General features: G+C 42.7%; 1 protein-coding gene across 1 annotated transcript; it reads left to right on the forward strand.

Moving 5' to 3' along the window:
• The first annotated feature begins 1,107 nt into the window (after positions 1–1,107).
• On the forward strand, positions 1,108–9,568 carry LOC104380739 (ras-like protein family member 11A-like). The gene is made up of 4 exons (XM_009988293.2): positions 1,108–1,252; positions 2,766–2,822; positions 5,035–5,117; positions 9,101–9,568. Exons 1-4 carry the CDS (start codon positions 1,108–1,110, stop codon positions 9,566–9,568), a joined length of 753 nt encoding a protein of 250 aa, XP_009986595.1.
• The last annotated feature ends 12,550 nt before the right edge of the window (positions 9,569–22,118 follow it).

A 22,118-nucleotide genomic window follows, 5' to 3' on the forward strand; every position in this document is an offset into this window, starting at 1 on the left:
GTTTAAATTCCATCTGTTTTATATTATCTGCAGTTTTGCTTTATCTGTGCCGTTCCCTCCCCACTGCTCTTCCCTTCTTCTTCCCTCCCCATTATCCTTGATAACCGAGAGTTGATTGCAGCTAGTGTACGGTTACATGCTGTCATCCCAACAGACCTTGCAGCCGCCAGCTGTCTTAAAAGTACGCTGGGTTTTCCTACAGAAGTCATTCTTTCTTCGTTGCCTGCGTCTGGCTTGTCCCACTGAAGGATAGAGAGTCCTTCCTCAGCCTTCCCAAGCCTGTCGCCAGCCCTAAATTCACTTTTCCATGTTTGGAGAAACTGCAGTGTCCCAACCCAAGGGTAACCCACATTCCAGCAGGCCATTAAGACTAACGACATGTATAAACCAGTCGATCAAATATATCCTGGAGGATACATAAGTGAACTAGTATTTTGGAATAACGCACAGCTGCCTGAAAACTGGGGCAGGGGCGGGGGGGGAATGTGTTTGTTTTCCTGAAGAGGAGTGTCCCATCAGCTTCAGCACCCTGAAGGGGCCCAACCCTGAAGGACACAATAGGAGAGGGAGAACAACAGAGCATGGAGTCGGAGCCAACTGAAAATGCGAAGAAACTAGACAGGCAGAACGGGGTTATTCAAAGTGGGATTAGAGCGGAGCACGGGGGTGACGGTATCTCGCTGCAAACGCTACGGTGATGGCCGTAAACCAGAAGAATCTCGGTTTAGCAAAGAGCCAAGGGACAGCACGTAAAACAGGCAGTGGGGAGAGAGAAAGCGGGGAGCGAGGGAGCGTGGTGGATGGAGGCATCCGCTGGTGCCGGCTGGAGGAATGTCATGGTTTCACTTGTGATTGGCTGGGGAATAGAGGAGTCAGTTTTCACAGGGGCTGATCAAAAAGTTCCCTTTTGCTTTCCGAAGTTGCTGTCGGAGCAGAGGCATCGGGAAGAGGAGGCCAGTCGCTCTAACATTACTCCGGAAAACTACTTAAATGAAATGAGAAGGCTTCTCAATCCAAGGATACGCAGCCAAGAACAGACGCCGAAAAGCTGTTTTCCTTCTTTTCTCCCCCAACTCCTGCTGGAGTTGAACAGCTCTCGTTTCTGGCATGCGTCTCATCTCTCAGGATACTATGTCACAGTATTCTACTAACTTTCTCTTGCTCCCCATACCAGAGTATCCTGTACTGGACTGCGTGCCCAACAAAATCATAAAGCTCGTGGTACTGGGTGGCAGTAGCGTTGGGAAGACAGGTAAGTCCACAGGTGTAATTCCATGCTTTTTCTTGCTGCTGTACTTAACGAGCGCATTTGCAGCTCAGACAGACCCAATGCTGTGAAAACTCTTAACTGTTGCAGCTTGAACGTTTTAAGTGGCTTTTTTTCCTTGCTTGTTTGTGGGTTTTTTTTTGAAAATGCAGTGAATAATTTGGGAAGCAGATTTGGTGCAGGTCCGTGTGAGCAGCCAACATGAAGTGGTGGATCAGAGGAGAGGGCACAGATTTGGTGCAGGTCCATGTGAGCAGCCAACTTGAAGTGGTGGATCAGAGGAGAGGGCACTGTGTTGGAGATCCACACTCACAAATGATTCCACCTGGTCTTGTGCAAATTATTTCACTGTGTCTCAATTTCCACACCCCAAAAAAGGGACTAGTGGTTTTTATTCTCCTGTTGTAAGTGTTTTATGCTCTGCAGACAGACAACATTGTACAAGATGTGTCTTCCCATATTATTCTCCAAAGGAGAGAGGGAAAAAAGAGGGCAAAGTGAGCTTTATTGCTTTTGAATACGCAGTTCATGATTTCAGAAATTATTAAGGCCAGATCTGTTTTACTGCATCTGAGGTTCCACAGGACTCAGGAAAATGTTTGATTGCTTTGGATTTGAAGCAGCCACATTTTCAAACTGTTTTTCAGTAGTCTGTTGAAGATAGCTGCACAGTCAGTTTCATTTAAGGGTACTTAAGAGGCGACCTGGTATCCACTGTGAGAAAAATGATTATTTTAAATGAGATCTGATAGAGTTGTCTGCAGAATAAACCCTTCTACTTAGCTATTCACTAGATGCTTTCACAAATGATTAGGGATCTGCTGAGAGGAAAGCACTACAGGAATACGAGTTACTGTTGCCACCATGGGATTTTAAGTGTTATAAAGTGATCAAGAGGAAGGAAAATGTTTTAATCCAACAGTGTAAGAAAGCAGCACAGGTTAAGGTGAACGAGAAGGCCCAGGGTGCAGCAGCATGACCCATGTGTGCAGAGCACATGCAGTTTGTTTGCTGGATGTGGTTAGATATCACTAATGGGCTTCTTGATGAGGACTGAGGATTTTTAAGGCTGGAAAGAACCATTACATCCATCAGCCTCACTTCTTATATGACAAAGAGGTCTTAAATGTGGTATTGGGATTAGTTTCAGTTTACTGGCCTGTTACTCTCTTTCTAAATGATTTCAAACCAGGGGTCAGATTGTTACACCTGCAATCACAACAAACACACGTCCGTGTCCTGCACTGAGCAGCCACACTGAATCGAAAGGGTAATTTCTAATGCGAGTTGAGAAAAACTCTGCACTAGGTATCACAGCCTGGCCCTAGATCTTTTTCTGTGAGTGCTGAGAGAAACATTTGCAGAATAATATGTGAGCAATTCAAAGATTAACTTGGTTTCATATTATACTGACTCTTCCAGTAAGATATTACATGTGTTCTGCAAAGATTGATTTTGGTTCACATTAAAGACCCATATTTTTTCTGTTGTTTTACAGCCCTGGTTGTGCGCTTTCTCACAAAAAGATTTATTGGAGACTATGAAGCCAATACTGGTGAGTCTGCTTTCTCCTGCAGAACTGCAGATAGCGTGAAAGGAAATCTATTTTGTGACTGGTACATGTTACAAGAAAGCCGAGCAGAGTTGGATGTCCATAAGGTGCATATTTTCAGTTAATAGCCTTGAGCTATGAAAGCAATAAATCAAAGGCTCATTATTTATGATCCTTTTAGCTCTTTTTTTTTTTTTTCCCAACTTGATGGAAAAGGATCAGAGTAAAAGGTTTGCTTGGGGACATACCTGTACTAAAATGCAGACTCAAGGAGCAACTTGCATATCGACTAAACCGCAGAAACCCAGTGCTGCTCTCTCTGCAACCCCAGGGAAGCCAGAGGAATTCCAAAGTGTGCAAAAGGCAGTTCAGACATTTTCTGTGTAATCTCCTATTTCAGTGGCTTTTATGACAAGGGAGACTTCCAAATTGAAGTCCTCTCTCCATAAGGCAAGTAAAGTGACCTCGCAAACTGCTCCTACTGCATTTCTTGTTTAATGCTGACACCTCAGAGGATGTGTTTGTGTGAACTGTTTAATTCACAGCCTCTGTTCCAGGAAAGTGTTAAGTGTGTTGGCCAGTGTTGTAGAAAGGATCTACGTACACTGTGCTCGTACCTACTAGCACATCCCACACGTAGGCCATCTCACAGCTTTTGGGCGAAGGAGGACAGGATTCAAAGCAGTGATTTCTTCACTTTGGAGACGCATGCTGAGTTTAGAATGATGAGTTAGGAAAGGAGATGGCAGTACAAGACACCTTTGATCTCTGCTTGCCTGATGAAATACAATCTGAAAGCTCCTCCTTAGAGCTCCCTCGCACTGACCCTAAGTAACCTTGACGGTTGGCTGCACTATTTCTCTTTCTTCTCCGTCTCTTTCTATGGGAGACCATACATCAAGTTAGATTTCTGAGCTTTGCAATGGATTGCTGCCAGAGACATTGCTGAGAACCACATGCTTTTCTCATTAAGCTACCAGCCCAACAGCCATGCTGCAGAAGAAATAAATATGCCAGAAATAAGAAACAGGTGGCAGTATATTTGTGATCATTCAACCATGCTTCTCCTTCAGATGGGTACAAGGCAGAGCATAGTCAGTGTCTGGAAGTACCTGCTCTTTTTTCTGCAATGCATTACACAGTACGAATAATATGTTGTCTGGTCTTGGTTCAGGGACACAGTATCTTCCCATAAAAGAGCATCATTTCAGCTTAAAATCTGATCTGTTTTAAAAATAAAAATTCCCAGAAGGGCTAGATCACCTCACAGAGTCAGTATTAAAACATAATACGATGATGTTGGATTCAGATGCAGCAAACTTTGCCATACTAAATTTCCTTACATTGTAAATATATGCTTGGAGAAAAGAAGGCTCCAAGGAGACCTTATAGCAGCTTTCCAGTACCTAAAGGGGCTACAAGAAGGTTGAAGAGGGGCTTTGGACAAGGGCATGTAGCGATAGGACAAGAGGTGGTGGCTTTAAACTGAAAGAGGGGAGATTTAGAATAGGTGTAGGGAAGAAATTCTTCACTCTGAAGGTGGTGAAGCACTGGAACAGGTTGCCCAGAGAAGCTGTGGATGGTCTTATTAGATCTGGTTCAGGCCTAAGTGTTTTGAAGTAACACTTTGCCCTGAATATGTGTCACTCAGATTAACCAGAAGTCAGATTCTAAGCGTCCAGTCTTTGGGGATTTCAACCAGACTCTGACTGCTAAGGTTACATAAATCCCGAAGAGCATCTGAGTGATTTGTATATAGTCGCTTACTCTGTGTGTAAAACTGGAATACTTTCCTTTTTTAAAAACTTTCCGAAAAATGCAATAGGAAACAGCTCTCTCCTTTTGAAGACAAGAGCTGGGTATCTTGGTTTGAGAATGAAAATATATGCAGTCCACAATTTCAAAAGTTAACAATATTGACTGAAAACCTGAATGGGATTTGTGCATCCACTTTGACTATTTGATTCAATACAAAGAGCCGCCCTTCCCAGACTCCGTCCTGGGTGTACACTGAAAACATCTGACCACACAGCAAACACAAAACCACCTGACTTAAGTACACAGCCACACAACCCCTCTGGTGCCATGCACTTGGCTACACGCAGCTACATTTCATCAGCCTCAAAACCCTGGATTTCAACGGTTCCGTTTTGCCTCTATGTGCTCGTTCTTCTTTGTTACAGTCACGGCTCTAATGATCTTACTTTTCCTCCAGGTGCTTTGTATTCAAGAAAGTTCACCATAGATGGGGAGCAGATCTCTCTCCAGGTGCAGGACACTCCCTTTGTTTCATTGGAGGTAAAATATCTGCTCAGCGCATCGGTACTTCGCATCGGTACTTTACGGCACAGTTACTGTCTCTTGTTTGTTGCCAGCTCTTCCATCTGTAAGTAACTCCACTTAGCAGAAGTACACCTGGGCTCAAACCCAAAGGAAGACTCATGGGGATACCTTAAGCCCTGCTAAAACGAGCCCTTGAAGAGGTTAAGTCAGGCTCCTTCAAGAGCAAGTCAAAATTAAATCTATATTTTAAACACATTACTGCACACCGAGCCTGAATAGCAGTAAAATCGTAATCTGGCTCGCCCCTGCCACCTCCTTGATTGTTTTATTTCCTGTCAAATGGTTTCTGTCCCTGCATGGCAGAAAACTCACCTGCCTAGAGCCCAGCACTGGCTCAGCTTAGACCTTTCTACACACCCAGAATCTCTCTTCTCTAGAAAGGTGTTTCTCTCCAAGGGGACAGGCCTCATAACAGTTGTCATTTCCAACTAAGGTGCTTTTCAGTGGTTTCCTCACTTTTAAAATGTTATTAATTTCTTATTTTTAAGGTGTTAGCATTTATCTACACCCCTCTTTCTATCAGTGTTTTAGATATTCTAGGTTTGATATTTGACTGGGAACCTGTTTCTAGAAATACTTTTCCAAGCAGGATCTAAGATTAAGATGTCTTCTTTTTGAAGATCTGCTTCTCATGCAGAACAAGAGGGTGAAGATAGTGTCAAAGCAGCAGGAAATGTAATAAAATTGTTTTTTACATGAATGGTGGAAATCTTGTGAGAGATTCCTATAGAATAGCTGAGATTTCATGATAAAATTAAGTATCTTCTTGTCACCATCAAACCTAAGCTTCTAGGTTTGGCCTTAACCTCAGCTTAAGCTCTGACTTGGCCAAATACATTTCTGGATGGGAACACCACCTTCTCTCATCCTCTTTCAGGCTAGGCCTGGCCAGCTTTACATGCCCTGCTTTGTCTGCACAGACCCATGTGTGCATGGGTTCCCTCCTGTGCTGCAGAACTGTTCCATCCTGAGCTTACACAACAGGATAAGCCAAGCTCCCACAGCCTCGGTTTCCCTTTTCTCTGATCACTGGAAGTAGATTTAAGCTTTGTCACAAAGTTCCACACTCTCTGCTGCTGCTGGGGGTGCACAGAGCAGTGGAGAGGACCCCTCGTTTACTCGAGACACTAAAAAGCAAACAAAAGCTGCTATGGAAGTCCTCCAAATGTTCAAGTGGGACTTAACAGTACCAAGGCCCTATGCCAGCTTGCTTAGAGGACCTGCAAAGAGTTAGTGGTGATTAGGCACAATGAGACTGCCTGATAAACACTTGACAAAGGGAATCCCCTCTCTGTTCTATCCCACGGAGAAAGGAAGGAGTGAAAGAATTTAATTCCCTCTTTCATACCAGATATATGTTTATTTTCTTGTTTTCATTAAGAGTGTGCCCTAAAGTTCTGTGACTGTAGCCAGAGCTCCACAAAATTTAGTAACGCCAACAGCTGAGGTTTCTTAGTCAGAAACCATTTAAATTCAGTTAGGAAAGAGTTTCATTCCCTTTGTCCCAGGCAAAGGTCTGCCCTGTTTCAACAGTTCTCACGGACACGCTGCTCTGAGCCTGTGTCTCTGTTTGCCTCGAATGATGTATCTGAAATCATTTGAAGGCTCTGTTCCTGAAAAGGACTGAGAAGAGGTTGGATTTTCTGTCAAAATCTTTAAGGAAGAGAGTTTCTTGCACTCTGCAGGCTGAGCACAGCGTTTTGGGAGGAAGTCATGTGGAATCGCTCAGGGTTCTATCCCCACCGGAAATGTTAATGTTTAAGAGAGAAACAGAGGCAAACAGATAACTGGTTTTGTGAGGTGATTCATTGCTGCTTGGTCCATGCATGGCAAATGACTGTGTGTTTCAAAATTCATTCTGGAGCAGAGATTTCCATTTAAAAAGTAGCCCATTCACCTTTGATTTTCCTGAATAAAGCATTCCTTTGGGGATTATCCATCCATCTCACTGCTGGGTGGGCCTAGCTGGAGTAACTGAGAATTTCTGCTCATTAGGGCTCTCTGAACATACACCTTCTCCAAAAACACTTTCAAACGCCTGCCAGAGCAATTAGTTCTTTTTCCCCATGAAAGGAGTTTGCTGGTGAAAAGAGGCTAGCAGAACATGAAGGGTGGCTAATTATCTACAGATTGGCAACAACCCAGACACCAACAGCACAAATTGCCCTTCTTCCCACAGTCTGCCCTGTCCTGGCTTGAGTTCACACTCATTAACCTTTTAAAAAGGCTGCTAGTGAGGATCCCTCTTCATTCCATGAGCAACTCTGTTGGGTTTGAGGGTTTTGGGGAGGGAGAGGCGTGATGAAAGTATCTGTTAAACAATTTCACTGCTAACAGCATTTCGTGTTGCTGTGAGCTGGCAAGGGCAAAGAGCTAGTAGGTACGATGAGCCAGCGTCTCTACTGGCAATACTGAAATGCTTACAAAGGGCAGCTGGTTAGCAGAACTCCTGTTGAAAGTTGTAAGCCTTCAGAAATTCTGCTTCCTTCTTCTCACAGAAGAACCTTGTTGGTAGTCCTTTTTTTACTGTCTGATCTACTATAAAAGAACTGACCAGTTTTACTCATTCTTTTCCACCTCTGCTTCCTGAGGTTAGGCTTTATAATTCCTATTTAGGCATCTAAACAGAAGTGATCTGTTTCGAGAGATCGCTGAGCACACTCAAATTCCATTAATGTGAATGGCAGATATATATCCTATAGATAAATAGATAATGGAACATATGTTCTAATAGTCTTACTGAAGTTGATGGAGATTTCTTTAATATAATTTAACAATAATAATAAAAGTTTGGGTCCTTTCAAACGCCTGCCAGAGCAATTAGTTCTTTTTCCCCATGAAAGGAGTTTGCTGGTGAAAAGAGGCTAGCAGAACATGAAGGGTGTTCATGATGTTGAACTCCTCCCTAAAATACACAAAAGCCTCTAATTCCTGCCAATTTTATCAAGAGCTGAATACTGAATATGCTTAGCGCCTTGTTGGATATGAAAGAAATTACAAAGTTCCAAAGAAATTACAAAGTTCCGAAGAAATTACAAAGCTTGTCATATTGACAGGAATGTCAGTTCTTACCAACCAAGCACACTGGCAATAACTGCAGCAGTGATCTCCCTATCTGGTAGGGTCACATACCAGCACGGATAACAAAGAGTAGAGGATTAGCTGAAAATAGCTTCATTTTGAAAAGTGAGCTGATCTCTTTTCAAGCCCCACAGTGTTGTGTTCAGGTTCATATTCCCAACGCTGGTGATGGTTACGGCTGTCTGAGCGGGAGCGGTGAGGAACTGAACAAACATGGGAGCAGCAAAACAATCATACAAACCCATCGCTGCTCTGCAAACGAGCAATGAGATTTCACCTCATTTTCAGTCCCAGTAATTGGTTATTTGTAACAAATTGCTTTTTCAAAGAAACTTTGCCTGGAGACTTACAGGGCAGAAAAACCTGTCAGGCTTCAAACAGAGTAAGTGAGAACCCCCATCCATGGAGACATTGAATACAGAACTGGAAAAAGCCCTAAAAACCCCACCTTGGGGGACAACCCTTCACTGGCAGTAGCATGACTAGCCTGCTGAATTTGGTAATGCTCTTACCATGTCCATCACAATTTCATCCACAATAACAGTGCGAGTTTCTGTCACGCCGGTTTAGTACAATAGCATACAGAACAAACTTTTCAATATCAATATTTTGGGTGTTATTTATTTCCAACCAATTTGCTCTGACCTCTGCCCATGCCTGCACTGCTTACCTGTAACACGCCGCTGACGCAGTGGAAATTTCTCCTATCCCTGGTACGTTCCCCAGCAGTCAGAGAGGTTTCTGCCTGCACACTGAGAAGCAAAGCTCCGAGTAGCTACCAGTGCTGTACGACTGTTTGCTCTCTCTGCTCCCTGTTCTCAGTTTTCTAATCTCACACCTCTTGGTTTTGACGGCAGGATGACACTGACAGCATATGCTGCCAAGAGCAGATAAACCGTTCCATCTACTGGGCAGATGGCTTCGTTTTTGTTTACTCCATCACAGACTATGAGAGCTACCGAGTTATCCGTCCCCTGCACCAGCACATCCGCAAGATTCACCCAAATGCTAACATTCCCCTGCTTCTGATGGCCAACAAAGGAGACCTCCTGCGAGCCAGGCAGGTGTCCTCCAAAGAAGGACTCCAACTGGCCAGTGAACTGGGAGGTACTTACTATGAAGTCTCAGCCCGGGAGAACTGTGAGGGAGTGCATGAAGCCTTCCAGCAGCTTTGCCAGGAGGTCAGCAGGATGATTGGAAGCTGCAATGGAGAGAAACGAAGAGGCCTCCACCTTGTCCGACCCAAGTCTCCAAACATGCAGGACTTAAAGAGACGTTTGAAACAGGCTCTGACTTCCAAAGGGAAATCTGCCACTACGCTTTGATGTAGCCGACAGAAATTGTTTTCCACAGCCCTGAAAAAAAGGCAAGAAATAAGCTGGTAATGAGCGGCACTGCTGAAATTCAGCAATCAGGTTGTGTGAGAGGCTCTTTCGTTTTGTCTTTACATCTTCCTTAAATATTCTGTGCTCATTCAGCAAAGGAACTTACAGAATCTGCTCTTTGGGGCAAGAATTTAGAAACTGTGATTTAAAAAATAGATTGTCCCAAATGATTTCCTTTTTGAAAGGGACACAGTCAAAGAGTTTAGGCTTAAAATGTGGATTTTTATTAATAAAAATAATTAAACTCTACTTTTTAGAGAAGTGACTTCTCATGGGGATGGTCGTATTCCCAAACATAGGCAATAAGCTACAGCAAGACACAAGGAGAGGGATGTGAGCTACACTGAGCAAGCAAAATTTACCAGATTTGCTTAGTTACAAGACTGGAAAAGAAAGGCAAAAGTAAATGAAGAGCATAAATAGTGAAAAGTAGTAACTGAAAGAGTTTAGAAAGTGTTCTTAGCAACTTGGGGAGAGATTTGTTCATATGCAAGCTTTGGCCTCACAGTGTCTCTTTAAAGGGAGACTTTAAAAAAAGTCACTATTTTTTCAGATTATTTTTCTTTAAACGCATACTGACTGTTTCTGAAAGTGAATATATGGGCAAAATATATACTTGTAGCAGCATTTTGTAGTACTTCTCATTTTTCTGTAGGTTTTCTACACGGCAATGAGAGAGGGACAGACAAAGCAGTGTGGTTTAAAACCTGCCAAAAAACAGACTGTATTAATCAAGGCCAAGGAAGCGACCTAAAACTATTTAACTTTTTTTTTTTTCCCAAAAACTAGTTAGATTTCAAGTTCGAGATGCTGTTTTAAAGCAACGAGGCCTTCGCATAAAGTATATTAAATTAATTAGATTTTTTTTTTTTTTTGTAAAAGAAGAAAAGGTTTTACGATACCTGAAATTCCTGGCTTTGGGAATTCATCATTTTTTATTTGCTTTAAGAGCAGCCTTTACTCAACACCTTGCAGTGCATCCAGGCCAACAGTCTATCAATATTTCACTGGCAGCACCTCACTGCAGTGCATCTCAGCATGTTCAAAGGGATCTGTGTCGTGTGAGCTGGCCAATTTTACAGTAGCAGAATCAACAACGTGGAGCATCCATCATTCCATTCCTGATGAGAGGGGAAAGAAACTGGGCTGCACCATGCGAAAGTCATGATCTAACAATCTTTTTTTAAACAGACCATCTGAGCAATTCACAGGACCATGAAATGAAGTAAAGCTCAATGATGAACACTCAGGAACACAGAAGGGAAAACCCTGGTTTCATGGATATAGAAGAATACTCCCAGCTGCGGTTTCAGCTGGCAATACTGAGCTAAATCAACCTTTTACTCATTATGAGCAGCAAAAATGTAAATTGAGTCTGATGAGTATTTATATAGCTCAGGGCTTGAAAGTGCATTTTACATTTTTCTTGCCCCTGTATTAGACAACTCTAGGCTTGATTTTCCTTATCACCTGGATTTGCTCTATCCTCAGCTCACTTTCTGTTTTATTTATGGTTTTCCACAGCTGATTATCTGAGAATGTCTTGTCTTCTGATTAATTTAAAATTCTTTTATTCACACAAAAGAACTACACCTTTTTTTTAAAAAAAAATTAGTTTCAAGTGGTAGCAGGGAGGAAAAGGAAAGTTAGATCATGCAAACAAGGACTCAATATCAGCGATTTCTACTTTAGCTTATGGTTAATTAACAATTTGATGTTTGAGCAGTGTCGTTATTCATTGCAGGCACTTTGGTAGGGTGTTTATTAGCACTGAATTTCAATATTTGAAATTACTAATAGCATAGCTCAAATATCAAATCAAAAAATTCAGTAACGTGAAATAGAGCAAAAAGTTTCCCAGAGACACACAAACTGAAAATTGTTTACATTGGGAAAATGATCACCAATTTTGAATAGCAATTAAATATTTTACGATCTCAGTACTCTATAACAAGGGCTAAATTTGCTGAAGACAATTTGCTGACAACATTTGTTTTCATGAGAGCATAAGAGAATTAGGTGCTCTAGCTTGTTAAATTTGTTTGTAACTTACTCTTTCAGCTCTAATCCTTCCTTTTTTGGGAATAATGTTCAACAAATTTCAAACCTGTCACTGTTTTATTTTCAATAATGAATAATAAAAACATGCAAGGTCTTTCCTGATTAGTGCATAAAATGTCTCCTTTATATCTCACCTCTTTAAATGTTCCTGGTTCATACTAGACTAAAATATTTTTTTTTTCCTTCTTATAAGCGAATACACCCTGCTTTGGAAGTACACACAAGTATTCCTACATTTGTACTCCTACATAAGTAAGTATTCCCACACTCCTGCAGCACTGGTAAGGAAAAAAAAGTCTGCGTTTTAGCTAAGGCCAAAAAATATTGAAACATTTAAGCCTTCTCCTAAACACTACCATGTGGCAAACATTTATTCTGTCTACAGAAACTCGAGTATAGTATTTCCTTTGTTCATTGACCAGCAATACAAATCCTGTAATAGCTTTGATACTGGTTTTAAGCCAGGACATACCATCTACAGAAGACAATAGAGCTCAGCATTTTTATGAGCAGTGCAGCACTCTAAGCCCTAGAACACACCACTGTGCCACTGAATCTAAGCAAGGCTGAGGAGGGAGAAGAAAACACTACAGAATTAAGTGCCTAAAAATAATCATGTAAAATATCAAAGATTAGTCATGTAGAACCTGATCCTGAATTAGTATCTTCAGGCTGCCAGGGAAAAACATGTATTCTACTGAAGGTTTAAAATTAAGCCTCTAGAGAGAAGGTGCTTGACATAAAGTCAAGAAAGGAAAGGAAAAAAAAAAAGATTTGAGAGTGGGTTGGGTTTTTTTGATATCAAGGCAAATTCTCTTCTTAGTTATATTGGTTAAGTCTAGATTAACTCCACTGGAAGCAACGAGCTGTAGAAGTTTTTTATTTATTTTTTTTTCCCCTATCCCTTTTCATCCTCCTGAGCAGTTTAAATCTTGTGCACCATCTGGTTTTCAAGATGGTTTACAGCTGGGTTTGCTTGGGCACAAAGCAGTTGAGTGATTTGCCCCAAGGTTACACAGCTGAGCAAGTATTTGAGAGGAACTCAAAAACTGTGTCCTTTGTAATTAATTCCCAATTCTTTACAACAACTACCAGACCATACCACCTCCCTCAAGGTATGCACAAAGCACAGTGAGTTGTATTACACAAGATTGTAATTAAAAGTTGGAAAAAGTTACTTAAATTACAAGCTATGCTAGGAACTGACTGAGCAAAGTATTGCTGACATGCTGGCGCTGTGCACAATTACAGTAATTCCAAAACTGGCTCATGAGTTATTGAAGATATTTGTAAATGGTGATTTTCTGCAGTGTTTCTGTCAGTTGTGTTTCTAACACGTTTCCAGTGGTTCCCCAGGGAAATACGGTGTGACTTGGGAGACATTTTTAACTGTTCCTGTGACTGGCTTGAGGATCTTGGCCAGATCTCTTAATGGAAGTTACTGGAGCTGTAAGAGGAAGGACATTGACACATCTTTGCCGTGCACATCAGCATCTGCGGGAGAGAATCACCAATGAGAAAAAAAAAATTGCCTGCATTTGCAGTAGGGATGGCTTAAATCTTAACAGCTGAATACAAATCTTGATTCCGGATTCCTTCAACTCAGAGTTGTTCGGATCCCACATTTACACTTGAAACACAGGAACAAACCAGAAAATTCAGATTGTGATTTCAGGGAAGAAATATTTGTATCCAGGGTACCTGGCTACTCACAGGACTTTTGTCAGGTGTACAAACAAAGAGGAAGGAGTAACTTTCTGCGGCATCGAAAGAAACTCAGTCTGTACCAGAATGCAGCCGTTTTACAGGGCAAAATGGAAGGCTGGCAGCTTATTGTTACTGCTGGATTTCCCTCTGCCCCCTGGCAGGCTGGGCGACTTTGGGTCACAAGCACAGTGACTCTGCTAGCGCTGCAGCTGTGTTTGCAGAGCCAGCACGTGACCCTGAAGCAGCAGAACATAATGACATATTTGCTGGTACGAAGTCGTTCGTGCATTGTCAGAGTTCTTATGAGCTGTGCCTGTCTCCTTTAGGGCTAGCAGGGCAAAGCCATGCCATTAAAAGGTAAAAAAAAAAATCTCCAGTTTCACTCCAACAGCCTGAAAAGCAGAGACAATGGTGCTAGAAAAGACGATCCAATTTATCACCTCTGGTGACAAAGCAAGACTCCTCCTTTGATAATTTTTCACCCTTATTCTCAGGGGCTCTGCCCTTCCTTTTTCCCTCTCCATTCATGCCTTTGTGCTCATTTAATTTAGCAAGCAAAAACTTCTGCGATTGTTCTTCCTTAGGCTTAGAAATATGTTGTTTGCTGAGTTTAGTTTAAAATTTATTTCCAAATATTGTGACTCCAAACGTGGTTTTGACCTTATTTACCTAAAGCATTGTAAAGCACATCTAAATGAAGTCAGTACAACTCTGTATTTAGACAAACCTTTGAATTCATGCCATTTCTCCCCAAGTGCTTTCACTGCATTAGCCTAATATTTCCTTCCCTTGTTTTGTGCTTACGATGTTGAGCTCACTTGAGTTGTGTAGTCATTGCTTACTTCATAGATTCATAGATTCATAGATTTCTAGGTTGGAAAAGACCTTAGAGATCATCGAGTCCAACCATCCCTAATCCCCATTAAACCATATCCTCAAGTAGCTCATCCACCCTATTCTTAAACACATCCAGGGATGGGGACTCAACCACTTCCCTGGGCAGCCTATTCCAGTGGCTGACAACCCTTTCAGAGAAGAAATACTTCCTAACATCCAACCTGAATCTCCCCTGACTAAGCTTATGCCCATTTCCTCTTGTTCTATCTCCCATCACTAATGTAAAGAGCCCTTCCCCTACCTCCCCACCATCTTTTCTCAAGTATTTATAGGCCGTAATCAGGTCTCCCCTCAGCCTCCTCTTCTCAACTTAAACCTGTTTAGTTCTTGCAAAGTTTTGCTGCTCTTCTCCAAAGGCTCTTCGGTTTAATTAAGCAAGTTCTCTTCTCTAAGCAGCTGTAGAAGTGGTAGATGAACTCAGAACAGCTGGTAATTTTCTGCTCTGTCAGATTTTTGCCCATTAGTGAAGATTTTGGAATAAACAGGAACATGGGGAGTGATGCAGCAAACCCAGTTCTAGTCTCCCTTCATCTGTCAACCTCCTTTGGTGACAATAATTTTATCCATCATGAAATGGACAAAGTTAACCCTAAATGATAGTGTTTCGGCACGGGTTCCTACAGATGGAAAAAACACCGAATACAAAGCAGAGAGATGAGTTGATAGGCTCTGTAAACCCTAGGATCCAATTCATTCAGGAGCTGTCATACCAATCTTCTTCTCTTTAGAAGCTACATTTTTTACATTTTCTTTTTTATCCAAATGGGTTTCAAGACACAGCCTCTGGATCTCATCACACAGACACTTACTGTCTCCTCTGCAGCAGGTCAAGGGGAAGCTGCACATTTTCTAAATATGATGGGTGAAAGTATGCATGCCTTGTGCTGTTATTATGGATGATTGTGGAGACTGTTCCTAAGGATAATGTTTTTCTTCTCTCTGGGCAATAATGCAGACTGCTAGCAGTCAGTAACTGGTCATTTTGAAAAGATATTAGTTTTGTTTGCTGAATCTGGAGACACACTGTACCTTCTCTGCTGGTTAGAAAGCTCACCAGATAAGCAGAGGTTGGGCTTTTTCTGATGTAGCCTTTGAACTCTCACAAAGAGAGCTGAATTATGTCACTTTTTGTCTGTGATCCGTGTTTCCAGATGTTTGCAGGAGCCACCACTCTTCATAGTGTTCTGCATTGTATCTCACTGCAAAACTCTCAGTGTTTTCCTATGCCATGATGAAAAAGAGAAACAACTTTGGAATGTCACACTGAAGTGCAACAGCCTATTCTCTTACCTCCCTATTTTTGATGAAAATGGGCGTCTGAGCTGTTTTTACATCTGTTGGGGACTAGAACTCATACTTATGTTCCATAAGCAAAGACGTTTATCGTTTCAAATGAACAAGATTCCTCATTATTTAGCTAGCAGAACAAGGCATACTGTCATACACCTCAACAGTCCTGTGACTGTCAGCAAAGAGCAGTGGGATAGGTGAATGAAAGAGAGACATTAAATCTTTAAATTATGCTCCTGTGTACATTTGATTTTCAGTAAGAGAGACGGATTCTCCCTCAAGCACTGGGAAAGGCAATAGGCTGGTGGCAGTGCTCAATATAGAGAAAGTGGTGAAGGCAATTCTGGTTCAACAATCTGTGCTCCAGTCCCTCCATTTGGGGATGGTGGGAGAGGTCAACATGTGTGAGAAGAACCTCCCAAGTGCACAAAAAAGGGTTACTGGGAAACCAGAGGCTCTCTGAAGCAGAACCAAAATGACGTTTCTGTGAACTACCCACCTGGAGGTTCTCTGCTGAAATGGAAAACTAGAATCCAGGCCTTGGAGAACCATTAGCATCTCCCACCTACATCCTTTCTGCGTAGCAGTGAAAACGCCGTATCTTTGTCACGTTCCAGCCCACGTGATTACATTATGCCTAAGCCAAAGTCAGTTCTTCTCCTAAAGGGCTACAGTAGTGTTGCTGGTCTCAGTGTAGATACTGGTACAGCTCCAGCAATGAACCAAGGGTTTGAGTTGTCATTCTTATCCACCCTTTTAACTGCCAAGACCACCTATGAAGTCCAGAGTCCAAGATCTAATACCAAATATATCTGACTAGTGTTCATCAATCTGTGCTGGAGAGCAGTAACTGGCTCCCAGGAGAGCCATAATCTGCCAAAAAAGCAGCTTTTAAAACCCAGAATACATATTTGTGTCAGGACTGCTAAATGATACATTTTATATGTAAGTGCTATTCTGCTAATGTTATTTATTAGGCAGCTTTCAAGAAAGCAAGAAGTTTTGTTTCTAAATCCTGAGTGCTAATCGTTGAGATTCCTCATTTTTATCTATTTTTGTATATTTAATTTTAGCCGTTTGCACTTAGGAGCCTCACACTGGGGAATGAGGGGAAACACATGGAGCCAAAGGTTGGTCTCTTCGTGTTTGGCAATGCACTTTTTCGCCACACTGCAAACACGCCTCGACACTGGAAGAACCAACAATCATGAACAGGGCTGAGAATACGTTGGGTTTGCAAAGTCCAGACACCCCTCAGTCCCTGTGCTGTGGCTACTGGTAAGAGTCACTGGTAGGACAGGAATATACATCTAAAAGGCATCAGTGCTTACCACCTATTTACACATGGTTTGCAAGGAGCTCTGAAACCAAGGCTTCACGGGACGAGGGGAGAAGGCTGTCGAAGGGTTAAATGTTTCCTGCCTTTAATCTGGAATCACGTAATGTGGAATGAATGTTTCAGCTCAAAATGTTTCCTCACTCTGACAGCTTCATGGTGTGAGGTCAAAGTGTGGGAGAGATGGGGAGAAAAGAGGGGGAGCATGGAGTGGTGAGCTAACAAACCCAGAGAAACGCACAGGCGTCCAGAGGAATAAAAAGGATGGTTTCTCAAGCAGCTTCAGCCCAGCTGGAAGGGCTGTGGTGGAGCCACAGGCAAAGTGTGTGTGACTTTAAGGACTTCCTGCTCCGGACTGCCTCTGCTTCTCCCATGTGTGCGTGCTTCTGATCTGGGCACAGTTCCCACGCTACATTGCAAAATACGCCTTGAGTTTCTCACAGTGTCTCTGCCCAGACACAAACTGCAGCTTCAGTCCTTCCTGCACCCTGCAAATTCAGGAGGTGGAACTCCTCTGGGGTACTGCTTGCTATATTTAGTTTTCCTGCCTATGTGGATCTTTTCCTAGGCTACCAGATCCATTTCATACACCAAAGGGCTCTACCCAACACGGCAAACTTCAGTTTAAAAACTCATCAGATTTCAAATTAATTCGATTTTTCAGACCAACTTGATCTCAGATCACTTCTTAGACAAAGAGAGACTGGTTTGGTTTTGTTTGCAGGCCTTCCTACAAGGGCAAAGTAGTTACTCGTTCACGGCTACCACGATGTCAAAATGTATTTCTACAGATCGGTGCATCATATGTTTGGTAATCACTTATACAGAGACTGGAAAAAAAAAAACACCCACATAATTACACAAACACTTAAGTAAACACATTTCATTACCCCTCTCCCTTAAACACAACAGCCTCAACCTCCCTGTTTTCACCCTGGCTTACACTCAGTGAACTCCAGTTTCTTGCTTCCCTTTCTTAAGTAAGTCTGAGCAAAGGCATGACGTGCTCCTTTGGTGGGCTGATGTTTTGGCATGCAACGGGGTGGTGCATGGGTGTCAGAGCTGCTAGTGACAGGCACATGGCACTTCATGGTCACCTCCCCCATGGGTCACCTCTGCAGCCCCTGGCGTGCACTAGCTGGGCGCTTACACATCCATGCAGTAAACCCTACAATTTGTGCCAAATACACTCCCCCCAAGTAGCAAAGATAAGGTCCACCCCCTCGAATGATGGCAGTAACACAAAGAGATTTGGTAGATCAGCCTGCTGCTGAGAATAGTAAATTCTGCATCTTCCCACCAAAAGATAACAAATGTCTGAAGGGAATCAGCTGACAAATCCTCTTGCTCAACACTACTCGCCCCTAAGCTGCATGAAAAAAGCCAAGTCCTTTCATGGCAGGAAATCCTCAGGCCAGTTTGTCACCAGGGTTCGGAAAGATGTAAATAACAGAGCTATAACACCGACCGGTGAATGGTACAGCCAGGGAAGCTGCTCAGCAAGCACTTCTGTGGGCTGACAGGTACACGGCCTACTTTAAGGAAAACTTTCTCAGGAAAACGTGAGCTCTAATGCTTTCAGGATAAAGATGCAGGCTCCTCCAAGGAGGAGGACTCTAGAACTCTTTTGAGGAGTTCTGCACGAAATCAATTCCTTATGATTTAGGAAAAGGTCAAACTCCTGCCCACAGCTCCAAATATTTTAATTCTAAAATGGGCCACATGAAAATTCTCTACGTCAGACCTACCAGTTTTCAGCACGTGGTTTCAGCTGTCAAACTGAGCTGAAAGATCCTAATTTAAGTCTCTTTTTTTAATGCTACTACATGTAATGTGGAACGCCCTTTGTGGTTCCTCTAGTCCCGTATCTTCACACTCCGTCTCTCGGGCACGTTTTCCTGCTAGTGCAAGATGCAACGTAGCCTAAGGGACCGAGAACACTGCAGGGTGTTGCTCAGGGTGTCCCACCCCTACGTTTCAGTTCCAATAACATTAAAATGATCCTTCCTTTGTAAAGTGTTTTGAGATCTATTGATTAAAACTCCTGCGTGGAAGCCAAGTGTCACGCTGTTTCCAAGATTCTATTGCTACACCCTTGCGTGGAGGAGAGCTGATAGTTGGTTATTAATAGAGCAGGAAGTGGGGATTAAACTTTGCTCTCGAATCACAAACAAAAGCTACAAGAGCTCTGTAGCTTCTGGGTAAACCTAGGAACGAACAACTGTTTCTTCGGAACGTGAATCCCAGAAGTAGGAACCCAGATTGATGTCTCACAGGGAGCTGAATTAAAAGAAGGTCAGGCTTGGCAGCCTGCCTCCTCTTCACCTTGTGAGTGTTCTCCAAGGGGCAGATCTGGAACGTAACTGTTTTGACACAGCGTTTCCTGTCGCAAATGCTCTGCGCAGGCTCCACATCAAGCAGCTGGGATTTTTTAGGATTTTTTTAACATGTGCCTAAGCCACATTTTCAAGTGGTGTAAATTGCCACAGCGCCATGAGAGTCTTGCGGATCAAAAGAAATCCAGCTGTTTTGCTAGCTGAGGATTCAACCCAGCCTAAAAATCACCCACAGCAAAAACCGTTTCTGAGGCTGGCAAGGGAGTTTCACACATGCAGACAAAGGGGGGCAGCCACCCTTCCAAAGCCCAGGTTACCTCTGCAATTGCAGACAAGGCTTTGCAGAGGTAGCCTTTGTGTCTACTGGTTGCCTCCCTTAAGTCACGTGGAAAAAGATTTGAGAGCTGCCTAAGCAAAAGCTCTGCATGTGCAGCAGCCCTCTGATTTGCTTTCAACTCCTCGTGCATAATCTGCATTCGCTTTCCAGGAACAGCCCAGTGATATTCACCCTGGCACAAGAGTTCCTAGTGACTGGGGTTGGTGTCTTTAGGATATCAATTACCCTGTCGTGCAGCATCAGCCTACTACAAGGCATATGGGAGTCCCAACCCACCTGTGGGCTACTGGACTACCATAAAGCAAATACAGTACTACAGCAACAACCAAATGGATTATTTATAGATGCACTAGCACTTTCTAGGATGATACAGAAGGTCGTGAGGCACCACTGGCCATGCTGGTACGTTCAGACAGCACAGCAACTGCCTCTGCAGCCATACCAGACCCAGACCTGAAAGCAGAATAGCTCTGTTAGCACAAAGCTGCATTCTAGCTAATAATCCCTGCTTAGCTGCAAAAATGCAGCACTGTGCTAACGCAGCCCTGCTGCTTCCAGTTTTGGAGCTGGTTTGGTCGGCACTAACTGAGGACTCGCTGCTCCACACTCCATTGTGTGATGTGGACATGCCCTTAGAGTTACACAGCTGAGTATTTGTTCTGGAAATGCTTGTACACTCACCCACTCGGCACAGAAACAATGCAATGTGAGTTTTTTTCTAAGTGGTTATAATTAACAAAGCACAACCCATATAATCACACAGCACTGCTCAGCATCATTGGAGAAATACACAGAAAAAGAATTACCTCCCCACTGCTTTTGAATAGCACAAAAAAGGTAAATAATCTTACCACAAGAATTCAGAGAGCAAAACAAAGCTCATCAGAGCTCAAAACAAAACAAAATTCATCAGCAGTGTCATCTCCCTGCCTTTCAAGTTCGAGCAGTGTTTAATAAACGCTCTATGGTACGAGCAGCCTCCACAATTGCTGCACACTCACTCTGCAGTGAACTGGAGGTGTGACAGACCCAGTTCTGCAAACACCCAGCTCCCCAGAGCGTGTTCATTTATTGTCACATCAGTGGTGGCAGTAGCTGTGCCGCTGCGGGGCAGGCACGGAAATTCAGGTCTAAGAACCAGCTAGCACATAAAAATAAACAGGAGTCTCTAGTCCAGCTATTTAAAAGCAATTAAAGAGATACTGAGGAAACCAGTCATGGAAAATTTTGGTCATACTACTGAAATTCAGTTTTATGGGTATGTTCCTTCTTTAGTGTGTTTCCCTCCCCGTGCTTTACTGTTGTTTCTAATGATGATGGCAGCTATATAAGTATTAAGATCTTTGAGTGCTCTTCTGACTATCAATGCCCAATTTAACCTTCAACGTTCCAGTAAGTCCAGATGCCTCAATAAAGATATCACCACTACCTGTAAAGTAAGGAGCAGGAAATAAAATGAACTACGAGGAGCCTCTTGACCTGGGTCCGTTATGTGAGTTTTATGAAGTCCAAAGATACTAAAACCAAAACATAAATTTATTATTAGCATATTTCAAGCAAATGTAGAGCAAAAAAAGAGCCTTGCCACTGTTTTTCTAATACTAGTACTTCTGGGTGCATGAGATTTTCCATTTGATTATTTATGGACCAGCTTGTCGAATACCTTTTTTGCCTTGAAATTCCAGCCTCTTTTAAGGAAGATCCTTTAACCTCAGTTCTAGGAAGCAGGGAAAAGCAGCTTGTCCAGTGCTATAGCTGTGGTTCCCAGGTCACTGATGGTTTACAAGGCCATGACAAAAGATCTGCAGTTGCGCTGCAGAACCACACTGTCTTTTTTGAATTTTCAGCTAAAAATGCCAGGCAGGTGCCTGGCAATCTGCCGTCATTTCTTTATGGCTAACAGCACTCTATAGCCCCACAAGTCTGGGAATCGGTAGTCTAGGCTAGATTAGGTTTTAAAGGATAACAGCAAGTCATTTTTTCATTCTACTAGGCCAGTTAATACATTATCTAATAAATGATTATACTCAGCTCTTCACTTGTACCTCATTTCTTTCACAACTTCTCCACACGCTCTATGGAGGCAGTTATGTGTCATCGAAAAGCCCGTTTTATGTTGTGCCACTTTTGAGTGACAGAAGGGCTGTGTGGAGGGGCACGCTTTATACCAGACTGCAGGGCCAACATTTTCCACTACCGAGGTCCCAAACTATGTGCTTTAGCTGCCCCCGCTCAGGCATCCAAATAAGCATCTGGGGATTTCATGAAGGCGGATGGCTGTTCACCAGACGTCCATGGACATATAATTGATCTAGGTTAAATATCAGCTGGGAAACGAGTAGTTAAACCACAGAAAACAAGGCTTGGTATAAGGATTGTGCTGTAGATAGAAAACTGTTTGGTAACAGAATGAACCCAAAGTATTTGGTATAGGCCAAACACTAGAATTTCTGAAGAATCCGACTTGGAACCAATCTTGTTAAATATTTTTATGAACTACCCTGGCACAAACCGTCGGAGTATGCG

Source organism: Tauraco erythrolophus, chromosome 13 (assembly GCF_009769465.1).
Source record: "Tauraco erythrolophus isolate bTauEry1 chromosome 13, bTauEry1.pri, whole genome shotgun sequence".
NCBI lineage: Eukaryota > Metazoa > Chordata > Aves > Musophagiformes > Musophagidae > Tauraco > Tauraco erythrolophus.